Below are 21,616 nucleotides of genomic sequence, written 5' to 3' on the forward strand. Positions count from 1 at the left end.
GGCTCAAAGGGGAAAGACAAAATAAGGAGGAGACTGAGAGGCGATGATGAAATAGTAGCATGAGCTGAACACTTGCTGCAGTAAAGGCTACAAATCTCTCAGGAAATTCACAGACTTCACAAGTCCTCGCACCTTAGTACTGAGACGCAGTAGGTACAGGGGCATGGGTGCAATCGTTTCAACGACATGGCAGTCCAACTGGCTCGATCACCTGACTCATCTGAGACACCTGTATCCCTTCTGTCATGTCCCCGCGTTCTCCATCAACGAATAAAAATATAGTCTCCGAAGGGACACACGCATTCCCCTATGTGTCTGCTTTCTTCCCCTTGATGTTACCCGGGCGAAGGAAGTATCTCCTCGAATGCTTCGGGCTGGGGGGACCCTTACACCATCCGTTACCTGGGGTTTGAAATCAACAAAAGAAGACCAAGGAAGGTATCCCAAGTTCTCAGCTTCTGGGACAATGTCAGATGCTCGGCACCTGCTTTTGATGTGGCCTAGATCAAGATTTTAAGAAAGGCTGGTCTCAGAAGCTAAAACTACCTGAAAACTACAACCATCGGGTGATGGACAATAAGTTTGCGAAGCCACTGTTGCAGTTTCTGCATATCATGCAGAGTCCGACACCTTTATTTGAATTTCTTTTTTTTTTCCGACAGCCTAGTGGAAAACCCTCCCGAATATATTTAGAAAAATACGACTGCCGTTTTTCTTACGAAAAGATTTGTGGTTTAACGTATTAACGAATAATTTTGTTTATTAGGACAATTTCTTATTGGCCGGCTGTTTTCGCTACCATATGGGTTGCCATCATGACTGGACAGTGCCCATTCCTACGAAGTGCTTTTGCATATAGTATTAACCTTTTTTTCATTTATAGGCGTCAGTGGCCAAATTAGTAAAGCTTCTTTTTGTGAAAATTCTTTGTAATTGGCCGAACGCTTTCGCTAGTACCATGTCATGCAAGTACCTTTCGTGATTGGCCGGCACTTCTCCTATCGTGCGAAATGTCTTTTAGATCGACCACAGGTACCTTTTCTTCGATTCCTGCTCCTTGCTTGTCGTACGCAGCACCTACTGGGGATGCTTACACTCATGCAACCGAGGCTCCGTTCGAGACTATGTTAAAATAATATGAATGAAAATATGAAAGACGGGAAATATACACCACCCAGAAAAAAAAACGATAATAATGAAAACACTGTCGAAATATTTCACCCTTCAAATATAGCCAACGCAAGTAATTCTCTCCCGATCGTGCTTCTATCATTTTTATTACTATCGACCCTGCTTCAGTGACTTTTTTTTTCGAATGCTTCCATCTCGCAGTCCTTCCCGAGGAAGGACCATTGATGGAAGGCTTCCAGCCCCGTTACCAGGTGGGCGACCAAGTCAACATCACCTGCTACTCCCGGCCTTCCAAGCCCATTGCCACGCTCAAGTGGTTCGTCAACAACAATGCCGTAAGTGTGGCGTGGCGTCGCCTTCTGCCTCCCTCGTTGTAAACGATGCCATGTAACGATTCCGTTCCCATTGTATGCCCTTTTGTGACCCGTGACCGGCCCAAGCGATGCCCGTTATCGCAAGAATCGTACAGTTCAGAGCGATTGATCGTAGGAAAGGTCTAGGATCGTTGCGTTGTTTTGCTGCCTCCTCGCTACAGCCTTCGTGTTTCAGTGTGTCAGTGATACCAGAAGCTATTTCAATGTGTGTTTCATATAAAGTACGAACTTAAAAGCAGTTTTCTCAGGGCCTAGTTTGTTACGTAGCTGAGAAAAGCGCTTGTCTCCTCCCTGTCCGACTCCTATCTTCTGTGCTGTGTGTGCGTCTGTTCGCGCTTAATTATTGTCATTTGTGAGCTGCCAACTGCTCCGTTTACAGATGTTTCCTGTCTGCTATTCTGACTTTAACCGTCGTGCTAATTTTATCCGTTAAATCACAGACGCAGTCGTTGTCTTCGACAAGCGCAACAACGATAAAATAAATGTCAACTCATATAAAGGAAAAGCCGGCGTTCAGCATTTTGACATACATTCGCACCTCTTTCACAATCCTTGCAAAGACAGTTTTGTTCTCCCGTCGCAGGCACTGAACCGCTCGACATGAGTTTCGGAGAACAATGATAGAGCATCATTGCAATAAAGCTCTGTAAGCAAGACGAGCGGGCGATGTCTAGCGGAGTGGATATAGCAGTCTTATCTACATAATGTGTCGAAAATATTTGAAGCCAGCCCATGAGTCGACCAAATTAAGGAAGGGCAGGAGGACACAGACAAGCTACGTTTAGCGCTATATAGAGCCTCGTTATGATTGAATCACATGATGAAGCAACCGAGGCTTCACAGCGTAAACAAAAGGTCCACAGCTCCCTATTAAACCAATGAATGGTGGCAAGAAAAAAAACATCTTGGTTCACGTTTATATGACGATAGCACGTCAACAAGAAAAAAGTCAAAAGCAAAGATTTGTTCGAGTTCATATGAGCGCGCACAAAGCCATACTTTGAAAACCTCAGCAAACGTAGCTTAAGAAAACCTGAACGTAGGAGAACCGCCTTTAACGCAACGCTAATTGCAATACATCGGCGACTCTAATGACTCCTGACTTTCTGTCCTTACCATAATTTTCTTCTTCTCTTTCCCCAGTGCAGGGTAGTCAACCGGCCACAGTCCTCTGCCTTTCATTTACTTTTTTTTTCTTTATCTCTTTCTCGGTTTTTTTCTCTCTCCGCAAGCTAGGCAGAAAAAAATAGGTGATGGATTTACAGCTGGTGTAGGTCCGCTCAAGTTCGCCCACCTATTTGTCGTTTCACAGTGAATTCATGAAGTACATATACATTGAACTGCAGTCACGCTAAACAGGCGCATGACTTCAGTGCGAAGTAGAGGTAAATAATAAGTTTCTCCAACGTATCACGCAGGTTCAGGTTGTCTCAAAGCACAAATAAACGAAAATAATAACAGCTGTATACACTACCATAACGCAATTTCTGACACGATAACAAGGTTGTCGCCAGCGCACTCTGGGCCTTTTCAGGGAGGCCGACTGGCTCGACAGCTGGCGTGTCGCCATGGGGTTGCGAAATGGACTCTGTCGGGCGGACAGTCCTGGCGCGCTAACGACACGAAGAGCTTCTTCTTTTTGGCTGCACTGGATTACGTTGGATTAAGCCCGCATGTGTGACTCTCGCGACGAGGCACCATGATGCCAGCCGGAGTACTGCAGTTAGCTGACAGAACGCGGAGGAGAAACGAATCTTGGGGCCGAATACTACGGGTGACAAAACGGAATGTCATTAAATAAGAGCGTCGACCGTCTGCGTGCGTACGCTTTCCCAGTGCTTCGATGAAAAGACTCGGCACCCAACAGCAGCTAGAGAAACGGGTCGCTAGAAGTAGAGCAGACTGAGAAAAGGTTCCCTGCAAGGCAGACGGAATGGAGGCGGCGTTAATGCGCGTGCGCAAACCGTCTCTGACTCGTCTATATATAAGCTTGTGCAGTGGCACCAAAACGCGCACGGAGCGCCGTCGTGTCGTGACCACATTTGTTGCCTACACTCACTGGCTAAAATCGCACAAATAAACGAATAAACTGGTTAGTTGTTTATTTACGGTGTACGGAAGACGGGAGAGGTCAAACTCGTTGCGTAGGTTTTACCCTGAGGTCTGACAGCGCCGGTCCCGTGCATAAACGCGGACGATGCGCCTGGCTGACCGACACTGCTTCTTCGTTATGTTTGAAACGCTGGCGATCGGCAGTTCTTCTTCGTTACAAAATAAAATGTCACAGTTTCGCCCTAAGGGCGAAGCAATGAATGCGATAGCAACACAGCAATGTCATACGAAGTAAGGTGAGCGGCTTTGGTAGGAACAACACGCAGAACTGTTGTCGACGCCATCGGCGTTTTGCCCGCGTTCGCTCAAAATGCGTGCGGCGTTGGTGACTGTTGCCGGAGCCTCTGATATAAATAGGCACTGGTAAGTGGTTCTTGAGGGAAAGGGAAAGGTTGGCGCTATCTTCTGCAGCCCTTGAGGGAGCACGGCTCAGCGCCAAAAATAGGCACTGCGTGCCGCAGCTAAACGTCGCCTCCCTTCCCTCCCCCTCCCCCACGGCCTCTCGCTCGTTGGAAGAAGGCGCATGGCGCTGAGCCGTGCTCCCTCAAGGGCTGCAGAAGATAGCGCCAACCTTTCCCTTTCCCTCAAGAACCACTTATCATCATCTACATACATGGTGATTGTGAAGGAGAACAGAGACGCCTACTTCTGCAGCCCTTAAGCGAGCACGGCGCAGAACGCGCGTTTGTTCTCCGCCGTGCGTTCACTCCCCGTGAAAGACGCGCCCCCCGCGCCCTTTCACTCGCACATACAGCGTTCGGCGCGCGGCGACGATTTCTTCTCCAAATGACGTCATACGGAACCTCACGGCGACGGCGACGGCGACGGCGACGGCGACGGCAGAAATCTGCTTTTGAGTGTCCATATAATTGCTATCGCAATAAAAAAGTTGTCGCAGTTTCACCTGAAAGGTGAAGCATCAATTGCGATAGCAAATTTGTAGAGAGCTATACGGAGTAGTGATATTAGCTTTATCAGCTGTATAAACTTGGACATGCAGCAGCACCGGCAACGCGCAGAACTGTTGTCGACGCCATCGGCGTTTTGCCCGCGTTCGCTCAAAATGCGTGCGGCGTTGGTGACTGTTGCCGGAGCCTCTGATATAAATAGGCACTTGGTGCCGCAGCTAAACGTCGCCTCCCTTCCCTCCCCCTTCCCCCCCTCCCCCACGGTCTCTCGCGCATTTGCAAGAAGGCGCGTTTGCTCTACATATATGGTGATTGTAAAGGAGGAAAGAGACGCCTACTTCTGCAGCCCTTAAGGAAGCACGGCGCAGAACGCGCGTTTGTTCTCCGCCGTGCGTTCACTCCCCGAGAAAGAGCGCGTCCCTCGCGCCCTTTCACTCGCACATACAGCGTTCGGCGGCGCGCGGCCACGATTTCATCTCCATTGACGTCATACGGAACCTCACGGCGACGGCGACGGCGACGCCGACGGCAGAAATCTGCTTTTGAGTGTCCATATAATTGCTATCGCAATAAAATTAATTGATTAAGTAATTATTAAGACGGACGTAGAGTAGCAAGAACAGTGAGACGAGTATACACTGCGGTGCCCTGTCTGCACCTTCGAGTCCGCAGTTGTTCGTGCTGCGTGTGCCCCATGAATATGCATTAATCCGGCCACACAGTCACCTTCGCGAGCCGTCACGACGCTCTCGCCCTGACAATAAGCCCGCTGTCGTGGCGGCTCACTGAGTCGCCGCCGCGTTCGACAGCAGCGGCCTCCGTCCGGTACGCCCGGGCGGGCTGCCGCCCCCCATAGCTCTCGCCATAACACTCGCCTTGAATTACGAGTGACAGCACTAAGCCCTACCCAACACACCGGCCAGAAGGGGCGCTGGCGGGCCAGGTGCTAGCGGGCTGCCGCCGCTTCTGCTGCCGTCGGCTTTGTTCGGCGTTTTTGGGTGTGGTCGCCGATCGCCGCTCGGCTGGCAAGCAGCGTGTGCGCCACTGCCAGCGCTCGCTCGCCGTCCTCTCACCCTTTATCTTCCTGCGGCTAATGGTTGTCGGCTAGCGCGCGCTCCGTCATCCTTGCTGCACAAGCTGCCGTGTCTGCGCGCGGCGTACGAAAATGCAGGCACCGCAGGAAAGGCGGGAGGGGGCTGCCAGATACCCCCCTTTCCCAAATCAACCTCCCTCTCCTCCTCGCAACCACGCACGCTCTTACACGCAAACACGCGGACGCCGCGAGTATAGATGGGACACGCGGCCGAAACAACGGCCACACGGCGCGGTTGCCCGCGCTCCGGCGGGCCCTATACTTCGAGTCACCAAAACCGTGCAGTACCTCGTAGGTTACTGGTTCGTTTGAGCGAGTTAGAACTCACAAAGAGTTTCCCACGTAACAAAGCTGGTTCGCGGTTGGTCGGCGTCCTGGCTGACATACTGATGTCTGCCGTGATCAGGCCGTCACGGACATTTGTTCTCAAGCGTGGAGAGCTTTGTGGGTACGTCCGCTGGTAGGCCTACGCTAACGCATACCCAAAGCGCCGCGCGGTACAGTGTAGAGCGTGCAGACGTTTATCAAACAGCTAGGTGTCTCAGAGGTACACGCCGCTGCGTGCCCATCACCAAAGTGTCCAAGCTCCATCTTCTTACGGAACACTCACTGTCCCACACCCTTCGCGTTCTCTCCGCGTACGAAATACCCAGGCCACGTGCACGCCTGATGTTCTAAAGGAACTCGTGCGGAAGCCGCGGGCCTAGCACCTGAGGGTAGGTGGGCAGCGTGCGTACGCTTGTCTGTCACCGAGGTTACGCTGAGCGGTCAACAAGAAGCGCTCGATAATTAATCAGGGCCGTTAGGGATGCACCGGTTCGAAGCAAAGGCACCGCCGCCGCTGAGGTTTCTTCGAGGGCATCCTTATCTTTAATGTTGCGCACGACGGGCCTGAAAGGGGCGTGGGCTGCGCGCCCGGCGAGATTCCGGGTAATTAATTTAGCAAACGAGATGCATTATTAAAACTCGTCGGCGCTCTCCCTCGCGTACTCCCCATGTCTGTTCGCGCCTCTTATATTCTGCGGTAATGCACGGAGCGCGCACTGTTGTTCGACCGGTTGTTCGCTGCGTGGTCGTCTCCTTCCCTAAGAGTGGTGACTTGCTTAACGAAAGAAGTAAAGAAAAGAGAAGAGGAAGGCATGGTGGGGGAGGGATAAGGCGTGAGTTCTCAATGCCCGAGGCGCAAATCCGTCTTGATGTATGGGACTTCAAGGACACGGCAAGAGTTCGGCATGCATTTCTGGCGTGCTCCATGCGGCTGGCGTGTGTAACGCTAATCGTTGCCTACACGACCGCTGGTTTTCGCAGGATCACGTTTCTCGCGACGCGTACGTTAGGCAAACTCAGTCCTGCCGCGTTCCCAGCAAATGAACCCTTTGCGTGAGGAAGTCATAGTACTGAAACCGCTCCCGGCCCCTTTTTTTTATGTTTTCTTGCAGTGACTGTCACAACTTACGGGGTTTTAAAAGGATCATCCTAATGAACACGATAGTGTGGACCTGTCAGGTCTGAAGCAGCATACCCATTCGCGCAGTTGCAGAAACTGCCACTCCCCTCCACGTCGCACGCATCTCAAGAGTGCTCTCGAGATGGCCGGGGCCATCTTAGTGGAAGAATATAATAGACAGCCTTCTGGCTTGCCTTTGGTATGCAGGCCTGCTGTTCCAGCTATCGACTGTTCACTCGTAGCGGTAGTGCCTCTGATTAATCTGGCTATGAGGTATAGTCGAAGTAATAGAAATGGTTATTACGCTTAAACAATATATTCACAAAACAAGAAACAGACAAACACTAAAGGCGCATCAGTATCGAGCTTGCGAGTGAAGATACGCAAATTATTGCAGAGGAAGCACGTCTTCAGCTTCCTTTGTCCACGTTCTGCACTTTCTATTGCTCCATAAAATCGCCACAAATTTTAATTATTATTGAGCGATCATGACCCTGTTGTCTGTTTCTTGAAGCGTACCGAAAGAGAAGTCTGAGAACATCGGAGGGAGCGGGGGGATAGAAAGAAGAATAAAGAAGTTAGAAATAGCGACACGACGCTTGTTTGGTCTGTTTGATATGTGCGATCTTATTACATTTCTATCTTTTTAATGTTAAAAGGCGTGAGAGAAAACGAAAGAGCAAGAATCAGAATGGTGGGGGAGCAAAGCTTCGGCCTATAAGATTTGTTAATCAGGCGTAACCGTACCTGGAAGTAAGCTGAGGACTCATTTTTCAAGCCATTTTGATTCCCTCGCCGTAGTGCAGTTGCGGCCGATCAGCCAGGCTAGCATCTGCAGGTTTTCATTAAAGTCAGCATCTATCTTGAAGAAACCGAACTCATCGCAGTTCCAACAGCGAAAAAGTATAACAATTAGTACTAGACTTCCTGGCAGGTAGATAGTTATGCACGTGACTAATCGTTGTACATGCGTCGAAAGCCCTCAAATGCGGGAAGTAAAAGGTATCAAAAGTGAAACAGGCACTTAAGAGCCGGAAAGAGTGATTCGGGGCCGCTTAACTATACAACGTTTCCTAATCGGCCCCTTAAAAATTGTTGTGTCCCCGTAACAATTCCAATGTCTGGACGGCTAACTGCGCACTATCGACCTGTTCGCCATGGCGCAGGTTCCTGCAAAGTACGAGACACGGGCTGGCACGACGCGTCACGAGAACGGGCTGCAAAGCACGTCCACCACGCTGCACTTCGAAATGCGGCCTGAGCACGTGTCGCGCGACGTGATTCGCTTCAAATGTACGTCGTTCGTCACACAGGCTCATTCGCGCAGTAGCGAGGAGCTCGTCATCGGAGACAAAGGACCGCCCAGCGGACGAGGTAAGGTCGCCCAAAAGGCCGCAGCCTCTGGTCACAAGGTTGTGCATGCCTGCACTTCGTGATTGTGCGACGTTTGCAGCTTCAATTTGTACCGTCTATGGCGCGTTTCCACGCCTCCTGTTTTGGCGCATGCCAGTAGCAGGTTTCTGAACATTATCTGATTGCACTTTCTGATGTTTAAACGTCCCTTTTTTATAATTCCGTCTGTCTGTCTGTCTGTCTGTCTGTCTGTCTGTCTGTCTGTCTGTCTGTCTGTCTGTCTGTCTGTCTGTCTGTCTGTCTGTCTGTCTGTCTGTCTGTCTGTCTGTCTGTCTGTCTGTCTGTCTGTCTGTCTGTCTGTCTGTCTGTCTGTCTGTCTGTCTGTCTGTCTGTCTGTCTGTCTGTCTGTCTGTCTGTCTGTCTGTCTGTCTGTCTGTCTGTCTGTCTGTCTGTCTGTCTGTCTGTCTGTCTGTCTGTCTGTCTGTCTGTCTGTCTGTCTGTCTGTCTGTCTGTCTGTCTGTCTGTCTGTCTGTCTGTCTGTCTGTCTGTCTGTCTGTCTGTCTGTCTGTCTGTCTGTCTGTCTGTCTGTCTGTCTGTCTGTCTGTCTGTCTGTCTGTCTGTCTGTCTGTCTGTCTGTCTGTCTGTCTGTCTGTCTGTCTGTCTGTCTGTCTGTCTGTCTGTCTGTCTGTCTGTCTGTCTGTCTGTCTGTCTGTCTGTCTGTCTGTCTGTCTGTCTGTCTGTCTGTCTGTCTGTCTGTCTGTCTGTCTGTCTGTCTGTCTGTCTGTCTGTCTGTCTGTCTGTCTGTCTGTCTGTCTGTCTGTCTGTCTGTCTGTCTGTCTGTCTGTCTGTCTGTCTGTCTGTCTGTCTGTCTGTCTGTCTGTCTGTCTGTCTGTCTGTCTGTCTGTCTGTCTGTCTGTCTGTCTGTCTGTCTGTCTGTCTGTCTGTCTGTCTGTCTGTCTGTCTGTCTGTCTGTCTGTCTGTCTGTCTGTCTGTCTGTCTGTCTGTCTGTCTGTCTGTCTGTCTGTCTGTCTGTCTGTCTGTCTGTCTGTCTGTCTGTCTGTCTGTCTGTCTGTCCGTCCGTCCGTCCGTCCGTCCGTCCGTCCGTCCGTCCGTCCGTCCGTCCGTCCGTCCGTCCGTCCGTCCGTCCGTCCGTCCGTCCGTCCGTCCGTCGTCCGTCCGTCCGTCCGTCCGTCCGTCCGTCCGTCCGTCCGTCCGTGTATGTATGTATGTATGTATGTATGTATGTATGTATGTATGTATGTATGTATGTATGTATGTATGTAAGCATGCATGTATGTATGTAAGCATGTATGTATGTATGTAAGCATGCATGTCTATATGTATGTATGTAAGCATGCATGTAAGCATGCATGTATGTATGTAAGCATGTATGTATGTATGTATGTAAGCATGCATGTAAGCATGCATGTATGTATGTAAGCATGTATGTATGTATGTATGTATGTAAGCATGCATGTATGTATGTAAGCATGCATGTATGTGTGTAAGCATGCATGCATGCATTATCTACGTCTATGCGTGTACGAAAAGTTCTCCGTAATTCTTTAGTACTGCATATTTGCTGACTGCTAGTTGCTACGTAACGACGACTTCCATTTTTATTGTTTATCATTTGCTGAAAGCTGTGCTTAAAAGCTTCGTACGTGCGCACGCCATGATCAACAGAGGGTAAATATGCCGACGGAATCTGAGAACTATCTCTAAACATTGTTAAACGAAACATTGTTAAAGACGAAAGACAGGCAAGGCAACGTACTGGAGCTGCCTGTGAAACATGCCTGTCCCCTCCGTCTGCAGTGCCCAGTGGGCACTGCAGTTTAACAATGAATAATTACCAACTCGCGCAACTTTCAGTTCTATTTCAATTATCGATAAACATTTAAAGTACAACTTATGTCAGAATTAGGCACAATCCAGAGCGCGTATTGTCAGAACTACCATCAATTTTATGCCTACATCGATGTGAATCCATTACTCTTCTATGAACGCAAAATCTATGGATAATTATAAAGAGAGCCATAACAATTTCTTGGAACACGTATCGCAACATTTATCGCTGCGCGAGGACGTTACCATGCCAAGTTTCGCAAGCACACAATCGATTTTAAACAGTTGAATAGAAAGCTTGCTCCTGCCCTGGGACATATTCTCTTGGCCTTACTGGCAAGGTCACGTGTGCGAACTTCTCTCATCGTTTATTTTAAGATGTCAAATTTCTTTGTAATGAAAAACATAATGGCAGATAACTTTTAGTTGACTGAAGAAAAACGAACAATCCCATACGTGGACAAAAAGTAAGATCTCGACTGATATGTGGTACATTTAAATACCGTATCTCTTTTAGGAACTACACGAGATTTACCTCAGTCGACTACGCACGACAGAGTCGCTCATGCCTCAGTTTTACACGATGTGTTTGTGCTGCTTTTTACTTCTCTAAGAACACTTGGCATAGAAAACTTGCCGCTTGTTTGGGAGCAAGTACACGTGGCCAGGAAAATGGAAGTTGCATGACACGCATATTAAACGTAAAGTAATGCAAAACTATAACAAAATATTGCCTTATTCGGAAACGATTTGCATGTCAGAAATATTGTAGCATTATCAGTATACTGCAGAAATTTCGATTTCACGCACAGCCGTATTTCCTTCCATGTGCGTGTACATCACCAAAGATTCATGGTTTTACAGGGTGCTTTCTTTTTCAGACTATGCTTTTTTATATATATATAAAAAGCTATGAGTGAAGCGAACGTGCCGTTTTTCTAGAGGAGTTCCTAGGCGAGCCGGACATACTATGCCGCTAATAACGTATATTTCAGAAGACTAATTAAAAAGAATCAATTATGTTTTTAGTAGCAACTTGGGGGTGTTTGTTTATATACCAACCTTTTAGGCAGTCACATTTTAATCCACCCCCATAAAAAAATTATAAAAATAAAAAAACTTGATAATCGCACATAATTCAAGATAATCAGCATCGAAAAACCTTCAATCCAGGCGATATCGCGTAAAATAGAGCGCTTGAAGTAGTTCAAAAGCATTTATAAGTTAGGTCTCACTTAACTTCTCAAAAGTATAAGTACCACATCTTTTGTTCTCTCAGTCATTTGTCCTTATTTATTGAGACCATATAGTTATAACTTCGTTGAGAGAAAACTGCAAGTGTATGCTTATACACGAGAAAGAGTGATCATTATATGTGAGCAACCAAGATATAAAAAACGCCTGTCTAGTGCACAGCTGAAAATACACATTAATGATGAGGCCGTAACTTTTCTTTGAGAATTCCATGCACGAAAAGAAGATAGTACGCACTAATTTAAGCACGAAACGCTGCTAGCGCTATAATGTAGTTAGAAACGGCACCTGATGCACATTGTACGTAGGGATAACAAACATTTTTTTATAAGTATGTGCAGTCGCGAGCACGAAGTCTGGAGATCACAGGTGTCAGAAAACTTTTTTCATCACAGTTTAGACGAGCAGGCTGAACTCAAGGGGTACAGCCTACGCAAACCTGTTCGACTAGTGTAATGCATCGAGAGAATAACACGTTTCGCGGCTGTTTTAGAAGAAATGTAAGTTTTTTTCTGGTATCGTGGTTTCTAAACTTTTGCCTCGCATCTGTACATTACAAGGCTTCTAGTAATGTACAGATGCGATAGTAATGTACAGTAATGTACAGATGCGATAGTAATGTAGCTAGTGGTAAACACAATTGTGATGCTTAGTACAGCTTCTACAAATTCCAACATTAGCACATGATTCTACTTCGCACTATATTTGCGCCAATTTTACCGCTTTAGTACTTTCCTAATTTTGGCTTGAAAATACAACGCGAAAACATGACCAAAAGGAAAGAGGAGAGAACGGGATGGTGCTGTTTATTCATTACATTGAAGTTTCGTTACTTTGAAAGGGGTATTATACATATAGAGCCCCACGTGCAGAAAAGACAAAACCACGTCGTGGAGATAAGTAAGCGACACTCGTTGACAAAAAATATTTACTTGATTGGCTTGAACTGTAGCAGAAATTGTTGTAGAGGCTCCAGAAAAACCACAAAAAGTAAAAACAATATGTCACGTCATAAAGCAAAAACACACTCGTGATTATTTACGATTAAAAAGGTTGGTTTGATCGTATATCAATTTTTTATGGCATAGGAACAGGGGGCTTTATTGTTAATGAGGCAGAGGGCTTATCCACAAAGGAACCACCGTCTTTAGCAATGTGATATCACTATAAGAACTTATTTTCAAGCAGGAGCTATTTAAAACTAACGCAGCTCTGCATCCTGCTTCAATATTACACCTTTACAATGCGATTACTTCTTTAAAAGCGTAAAATGCACCTCCTAATTCTGAATAATTATAGTAGTAGTAACTGGTTGTTTATTATAAATAAATAAAATAGATAAATAAATGAGAAGTAACAGAGAGAAATTACTTCTGACCGCACTGTAACTTTCTAGAGCTAGCTGGTGACAACTGAACGTCGGTCAGCAGGGTGAGGAGGGGGGTTGGATTAGGGGACAGGTATTGAGAGTCGCACAGAGGATAGAGTAAAAGAAGGCAACTACTTACATGAGCGGCGACAACACATTGATAATCATGAACATATCTGCTTTCCGTGTCTCAAAAGAGAGGCAGCTCCAGCGTTTCTTCTTTTATCTACTTCCCACAGCGCCTCAAGAGTCTAACAGTCCCCGTATCCTCAGTGAGAAGTCGCGCTACGAAGTTGGCGACGATGTCGATGTCAACTGCACGTCCATCATCACAGAGCACCCTGTTGAGCTACGATGGTTCGTGAATGATCACGAGGTAAGTGCTTCGTATTTGACAGACAAGTGTGTCCTCTTTAGTGCGAACGTACCGCTGCAAGAGAGTTTCAATAAATAGGTGCGTTGATTTTTCGCATCAAATTCCCTGCGCCCAGTATTCGGCCGGAAAATATTACGCCACAAGGAACGAGAGCGCCTGTAAAGCGTGCTCTGCCACATACAAACAAATGGTGTGGCAAAGCAGTACCTTCGTTATGACGTTGGAAAGGACTGGGACTTACAGTTCGTAAAGAGCGTCTACCCAGCTGTAAAAACACAAAGAGAGAAAGGTGAAAGCGAGAAGTCAATAAAAAAAAAGGTTTCTTATGTTGTGATGACGTGCACGTGCTGCGTTCGCCGAACACAGCCTATCTGCACCTTCCTGGCCTACGTTGCTGTTCCGTCTTCTCACCTCATCTGGTAGTCCATCTCCAGCTGAAAAATTCGAGGGGCAGTTAGTTATACCTACGTGCATGGGTGCGAAAGCATTGCGACCACCAAAGGTCGTGGGTTCGCGTGCCTTAATTAACTGTATATTAATTAACTGTGCCTTAATTAGCGTCGCCTTAATTAACGCCAAAGGGCGTGGGTTTGACTCCCACCAATGGTCGTGCGTTCGAGTGCCTTAATTAATTCTACCTTAATTAGCTATGTCTTAATTAACTTCGCCTTAATTAACTTCAGCGGTCGTGGGTTCGAGTGCCGCAATAAACTCTATCTTTAAAAAATCACCTTAATTAACTTCGTCTTAATTAACTTTGCCTTAATTGACGTCATCAACTGCCTCGATTGGCTCGATTGGGCTAAATTGACTTTTTGGGCCATCATGGTCACGCCAACGATGACTACGCTGGATTTTTCGCCTCAGGAGCCATATAATGCTTTCGCATGAATAACTAAGCCGCAGCCTATTCGACGCCTGCACCACTCTGGCCATGAACTTCTCCGACAGTCCACACCGAACCTTGGTGATATGTGAACTTTGATAACATATAGGTTGGAGGCTAATTATTGACTTGATGTCTAGAGGTGTTCATAAGTCATATTTGTTTAGTTATATGTCACTGAAGTCCTACTGAAGCGTTTTTGTGTGTTTGTGTGCTACAGAGAGCATGCGCTTCGCCTTTATTTTCAAAATCTGTTCGTACTGAGCAAGTTGAAGAACCTTTTACGGTGAAAATCCCTACACCTTGACAGATGTACGTATGGCGAAAGCCACGAATAGTGCAGCAAATGTAGCTCACCGAGATCATAACCAAGAAAACAGCAATATAAAGCGGCGAAATCAAAACTACATAAAATTTTGCATTTAGGTACTACAATAGCAAGTAACCAAGTTACCATACTATTAAGTAATAAGTGCCTAAGTGTGATTTCCCTTTATACGAGTGCTTTCTTTCTTTCCTCCCTTTCCTCCCTTTCCTCCCTTTCTTCCCATCTTCCATTTCTGTGTTTCTATCTCCTCCTTTCTAAAGAGTAGGCAGGCGTTGTGCCCCTTCCGGTGGCAGTTGCCAGCCTGCTCCTCGCTTTGCCTTGCCTGTCAAATATATGTTTTCAAATCAATAATAATAATAATAATAATAATAATAATAATAATAATAATAATAATAATAATAATAATAATAATAATAATAATAATAATAATAATAATAATAAAGACTCACTGTAGTATCGGATAAAACAGCAGCTTTTAAAAAACCATAAAAACATGCTGTGTCCAAGCGACTTGTGGCTTGGACGTAATATTCTTTTGCCATCTATAGCAAGCGCTCGCCGAATGACGGATATTGGCTTTGAGATTCCGTAGCTCACCTTCGCGTCTTTTTCAGGCTTTATCAGTTATTTTTGATTAGGCAAGACACACAAGAGGCTTCAAACAAGATCGCACGAACTAGCGCAAACGCAAAGTTAACCTTACTGTCGCAAAAAGAGCCAACTTACCGCACATCTTGGAGGCGCGTATGACATAGAAAAAGCTTCACACAAATCGATTGGGAACTAGTGCAAATTCTAGGCCTAACTTGCAATCGAAAGTAAAAAGTTGCACAATATGAATAGCACAGCATTTGATGTAACGACGTCTATTCTGTGGCTCGTGAGGAGGCAAACCAACGACAGCAAAATCTGTAACAAGCGCTGCGACTAGCCGAGACATGTTTTTTTTTTAATATTTTTATCTGTCGCGTGATCAAGCAGTTTAGAGACGTCAGGTAATTTTTTGAGGGGGATTGCCTTGACGCAGGCCAAATGGCTGCGCTCGATTGTTGCGGAACATTTAATATCATCATCATCAGCCTATGTTTATGTCCACTGCAGGACGAAAGCCTCTCCCTGCGATCTCCAGTTACCCCTGTCTACATTTAATATGTCGCTTACCAAACAGGTTCTACGAATGTCATCATCACTCAGTTTGCGCATTGCAATTACTGTGACATTTGCATTGGAACCTCCTGTTCAGGGCGTTTCTCTCTTTTCTTTTTTTTTAACACGAAAGTGTTTTATGCCGGGGTCCACCAAGACTTCACTGACGTATTTCCGTCACGGAAATACGTCATAGAACATAATACAAAGAAAGAAACCAGAAGAAAAAGTTCCACAAACATGCAAAATTTGGAAATCGAACCCACGACCTCTCGGTCCGCGACGATAGATCGCCGAGCGTTTAACCCATTGCGCCACAAACGCTTTTTTTTTTCTTTATTGCCGGAACTTTCACTTTGTGGACACCAATTTCAACAGTTCTTGCCAAAAAACAAAATACATAATCATACATATACACATACTTTCACAGTTGCATGCATCCATGTTGTGCGGTCAGCCATATTTTGGCTGCCATGTCATGTCAGGTTTAAAATTCTTTTAAAGTTGCGAGGGGCTCAATCCTCGTCAGCCAATCCGGGGGGCATTCCTGATCTTTAATTACATCGATGAACTTGGAAACATCCTCCCGGAAAAGTTGTCGCGCAGGCCTTCGGTCAGGCTCACAATAAAAACCTGCCATTCGAGCCCGCCATAAACAGTGGAGGCCCATTAGCATAATGAGATCCAAAGGCAGTCCGTCCTCATTTTCTACAGTTAAAAATCTAATACCTAATGAATTTAAGGGCAATTCTTTCTGTAGTGTTCTTTGAAGAACGTCCCAAAAATAAACCCCTTCCCAACAATGCAAAAAAACGTGATCGATTGTTTCCAGTTGTTTACATATAAGGCAGTTTGCTCCCCAAGGTAAATAAAAACCCTTTTCTTGTAAAAAGCCCCGTACTGGCAAAGTCCCGGTATGTAATTTAAAGAAAAAGGATTTTGTACCTGGCTGCACCTGCATTTTTTTAACACGCTTTAAAACGTCATGTCCCTGTCCTCCACTGTTTATGGCTCTATACATGGGAACCGGTATGATCATGTCAAGTGTATCCCTGTATAATTTCTTCCGTGACACCGAAAAAAGGTAATCATTAGAAAAACGTACGGATAGAAAACGGACACTGTCAACTACTTCCCTTAGGTACCCTCGAAGAGAACCAGGCATACTTGAATTGCTTACCACATAAGCCGGCAGATGCTTGCTCAGTCGCAACTGACACATGGTGCGCAGAAAGGGGTCGCGCACGTCTCGAAAGAATGTAAACCTGTTCACTAGCTGTTTAACGAAAAGATGGGACAGGCCTAGGCCCCCGTCTTTGACTCGCTTAAACAAGTTCATTCGGCTACATCTCTCCCATTCTGATGCCCAAATGAACACAGCAAAAACTCTGTGGATTTTTTGCACATTTCTACGAGAACAGTATAAAACTTGCATGACGTACCATATCTTGCTTATTAAAAACAAGTTGCATACAGTGGCTTTCGCAAACATTGACAGATGAGTGCCTTTCCAATTAGTTGTTTTTTCCTTGATTCGCTTAGCTTCTTCAAGCCAGTAGTCCTCATTACGACGGTAATGTTCGAGTGGTACGCCCAAGTATTTAGCTGGCGATTTAATCCATCTGATGTTGGCGAATGTTTCCGGTGTTGACTGCCATTCACCATGCCAAAAACCCAGACACTTACTCCAATTTGCTGTGCTCCCTGTTGTGTTTCCAAAATGTTTAACAATGGTGGTTACTTCTGTAATGCTTTCTTTCGACGTACAGCACACTGCTACATCATCTGCATATGCTAAGAGTTTCACTTCGGCTTCCATAAGTTTGAAGCCCCTTATGCTACTGTTCTGAATGATTGCCAAACAAAAGCTTTCTAGATAAATGGCAAACAAAAGCGGGCTCAGTGGACATCCCTGGCGAACGGAACGCTCTATTTTAATGGGGGCCCCCAGTGTCTTATTAATAATCAGCCGTGTTGAGCAGTTCCGGTACGCCAGAGCTACCCCATCAGTGATGATTGATCCTACATTCACATGTTCAAGAACTAACAACAAAATATCATGCGGGACAAAATCAAAAGCCTTTTCTAAATCTATCTGCATAATGGCAACAACATACTGATAATCGTCACAACATTCCAGAATGCTTCTCATCGTGTGTATATTTGTGGCGATAGTGCGTCCCTTTATACCACAAGTCTGGTGTGGTCCAACAAGATCCTTAATGACCGACTGTAGTCGACCTGCAAGAACTTTCATTAAAACTTTGTAATCCGTGTTGGTTAACGAAATGGGCCTGTATGATGTGACCAGTCTCAGCATTGCTTTTTGGTCTGTCTTAGGAATAAGGACGGTGTGTGCTTCCGAGAATGATGGTGGTAATGCGTTGTTCGCAAATGCCACGTCAAACACCGCTTTCAACAAAGGCACCAACTCGTTCTTGAACATTTTATAAAAAGCTGCACTAAGGCCATCCGGACCTGGCGACTTATTAGGACTCAGGTTATCTATAGCGTTTTCAATTTCCGCAAGGGTAATGGGTGCTTCTAGAAGCGACTTCGTTTCAGCTGATAGTTGGGGCATACGTGACAGATAGTTTTCCTTGTACCCTTTGATATCCACCGGCTTGTAGGCAAAGAGCCGCTGGTAATATCGGTTAAAAGCACATGTGATGCTCTCTCGGTCACTCAGTTCTTGGTCATTCTCTTCAATAACGTCTATTTCGTTGCGGCGTGCATGCGTCTTCTCGATACTTAGCGCGCGTTTCGTGGGCGTTTCACCCACGGCCCATGCTTCTGCTCTGGCTCGAACGAGCGCGCCGCGATAGCGGTGCTCCTCGAATTGCTCTAGCTGTTGTTTTATCTTGATTAGGTCATCTTTAAACAGACCAGGCTGTTTGTTTTCCAGCGCAATTATTTTCTGCAATGTTGCTTTCAATGCACTCTCTCTCATCTTTTCGCGGTATTTTAACACGCTGCTTCTTTCAATTGCTTTTATTTTAAATCTTTGTTTTAGTAGTTCCCAGTCTACACCTATGTTATTGTTACCATCCAGTTTAACATCGCGTATTGCTTCCGACACAAAATTTATAAAAGACTCGTCCCGTAAGAGCATTACGTTAAGTTTCCATAGGTCCCAGTTAAAACTATTACTTCTTTTTTTAAAGCCCACATCGCACTTGACTAAGCAATGGTCCGAGAAAGAAACAGGTAATACATTGTAAATGTTACATGTAGGTATAATTTGAAGGGACACGTAAATCCTGTCTAGGCGAGCATGACTAGAGCCCTGAAAATGTGTGTACTGCACCTCGCGTTCCCCTTCGAGACATTCGGCAACGTCGACAATTTCATGCTCCTGTATCAGTTCTTTCAAAAATTCGGCGCTCTTATCGTTCGATCCAATTTTTGTCGTTCTGTCCCTCCCACTCAGTACACAATTGAAATCCCCTAGCAAAACCAGTTGTTTCGTAACGTTTAAATGTTTCTTAATTTCTGAAAAGAAACTGACGCGGTCGTTAACCGCGTTTGGCGCATACACACAAACGACCCGCCAGTCACGCTCGCCCAGCGAAAAATCGCATGACACGACCCTACCCGACACACAGGAAAAATAATTTTGTATCACAAGGCCCTGTAATTTTTTAACAAAAATAATGCAGCCAGCAGATGTTCCAACGGCATGACTAACCATAACAAAATACTTAGACGTGAAACGAAGCACCATGCCTCCAGTTTCCTCCTCCCCTGCCACTTTAGTTTCTTGTACTGCCAACACGTCTAGATCCTGGTCTACCAAGAGTCGATAGACCTGACTCTGCTTTTTCTTGGCGGCCAGTCCTCGCACATTAAGTGTGGCGAACCTCAAAGGCTGGTTGGAAGCCATCGTTCACTAACAGTGTTAGAGGTGAACCCGAGGCATGGTGCTTACCTTTAACGTCTAGCACATAGCTAGACGTCACCGTGCTTGCCCGGTTGCCCGGTGTCGTTTTGTTGCGACGCCGGTTTGTCCCCGATCTGCCTCTCTGTCGCGACGTTGGACATTGGCTTGTAGCGAGAACGTCTACCCAGGGGTGCCTTTGCGGGCGGTCCGTCCGTCTTGCTTGCCTCGGTGGTACCATTGAGGTCTTCTTCCTTTTCCAGCGGCCGCTTGACGGCCGCACCAGCAACCAGCGTTTGGGTGGCCCCGAACGCTGTGTAGTCTTGGCAGGCGGTCGGAACGCCGACCACAGCAACTTGAGGAAGATAGTCCTCTTTCGCGACTTCTTTTTCATCCGTTGCCGGTGTCGTTGATTTAGTCGCGGGTTTAGGCGTCACATGTTCTTCCTCCGCGTCAAGTGCCACTGTGGGGGTCACCTCTTGTAGGTTCGCCACGTCTCCTGTGCCCTTGGCCGCGTCTTCGGCCTCAACCACGTCCATGGTTTGCTCTGCTGCCTTATCACTCTCAGCCTGGCCAACTGCTGCGGCGTAAGACCGCTCACACTTGGCGTCAGTATGCCCGAAACGTTTGCAGAGTGAGCATCGGGGCACTTTGCAGTCGCGACGTACGTGGCCGTTTCCTTTGCAGCGCAAGCACTGCATCGGCCGTCCAGGGGCAACTACAAGAGCCAGCTCACCGGCGACCCGGATCTGATGAGGCAGGTCATCCACGGTGACACCGCTTTTGAAGTTCAACAACACAGACCTCGTCGTGGATCCTTTGTCACTGACGCCTTCGACGCGCCAGCGCTCCCGGCTCACCTCTAGCACCTTGCCAAAGGCCGCGAACGCTGTCTTCACATCCTCGTCCTCGACGCCATGAAGTAGCCAGTGGAGCCGCAGCTTCACCGTCCGGTCCTGGGGATCGATGATGAGGCAGCGACGCCCCTTCACCTGAAGCTCCTTGATGGCCTGTAGCCTCATTGTTGCATCAGCACCGCACATAGTGACCGCCCAGACATGATTTATCTGGTACGCTCCCAGTGCGACGACTTCAGGCAGCAGTCCGGTAGGGCGCAGCGCATCACGAAAATCCTCCACCTTATAGGGCCTTGCTCGGATGTCGCCGTGTAAAAACACGGTGTTTAAAGCGACACGACCCGTAGGCAACTGCGGCAAAACAACCTGATAATCGCTATCGTCGTTCTCGTTGAGCCTGTTTCCGCGGGTAACACCCGCCAAAGCCGCTCCGAGGGAGCACATGATTCTAGCGTCCGACGCACACGAGAGCCGACGAAAGAATGTCATTGCGCCACAAACGCATTTGCAGAGAGCTACACAGACGCGCCTTATATATCTAACACTCCTCCGTGTACCCGCGCTCTTGCTCGGGGCGGTGCCGCCGCCTACGAGCAGAAAAGAGAAGTACTGCATTATGACACTAAAGCCCGGGATACATGGAGCGAACTTTCTCGACGAACTTCACGCGTCAAGTAACGACGCGGCGACACGACGCAGGATGTTTGCTGTGTTGCAATACATGCGGCGAACGCCGCCGCGCGTTGGCCGCCGTGTTGGCGGCGGTCCCGGCCGCCCGCTTCGAACTGAATTTGGCGTTGTCCTTGTAGAATTCACTTAGTTGGAAGCAAATGACTGCGTAAACGGCTTTCGCTTAGTCTCAGGCCGCTTCGACGACAGAGTATTATGGATAACCTTGAGTAGTTTTCGAGATCGCTTCTCGTTTCGAACGCGTCTAAGCCTAGCGAAAGAAATATCCGATGCCAACGTCATCTATCGGGGAAGTCGGGAGATAGGCATGACGACAGCATGTGGCCTCTGAGATCAGAAGATTTCTGTTGAAGGTTGTTGTAGAGAGCTTGCACTGCTTGTCTGTTTCCTCGCAGATCAGCGGATATGGGATGTACAAATACAACGCGATTCCTGAGAGATCATACTAGGAACTACTCAATCGGTGCAGAGACATGCAGACACGGCAACACCAACGCGATTGCAGACGACGCGAAAAGGCGCGCGCGCGCGAAACACCAGCATGCATTGCGACCGGAACTAGTGCCT

The 21,616-nt window shown here is 47.0% G+C and overlaps 1 protein-coding gene across 1 annotated transcript in view; it reads left to right on the forward strand.

The window, feature by feature from the left end:
* Positions 1-21,616, forward strand: part of LOC119442802 (uncharacterized) — a 294,064-nt gene that overhangs the window by 269,391 nt on the left and 3,057 nt on the right. Inside the window, exons 4-6 of the mRNA XM_037707828.2 lie at positions 1,333-1,466; positions 8,232-8,439; positions 13,129-13,265. Coding sequence (XP_037563756.2) covers positions 1,333-1,466; positions 8,232-8,439; positions 13,129-13,265 — 479 coding nt within the window. The remainder of the gene's footprint in view (positions 1-1,332; positions 1,467-8,231; positions 8,440-13,128; positions 13,266-21,616) is intronic.

This window comes from Dermacentor silvarum, chromosome 2 (assembly GCF_013339745.2).
Source record: "Dermacentor silvarum isolate Dsil-2018 chromosome 2, BIME_Dsil_1.4, whole genome shotgun sequence".
NCBI classification, from domain to species: Eukaryota; Metazoa; Arthropoda; class Arachnida; order Ixodida; family Ixodidae; genus Dermacentor; species Dermacentor silvarum.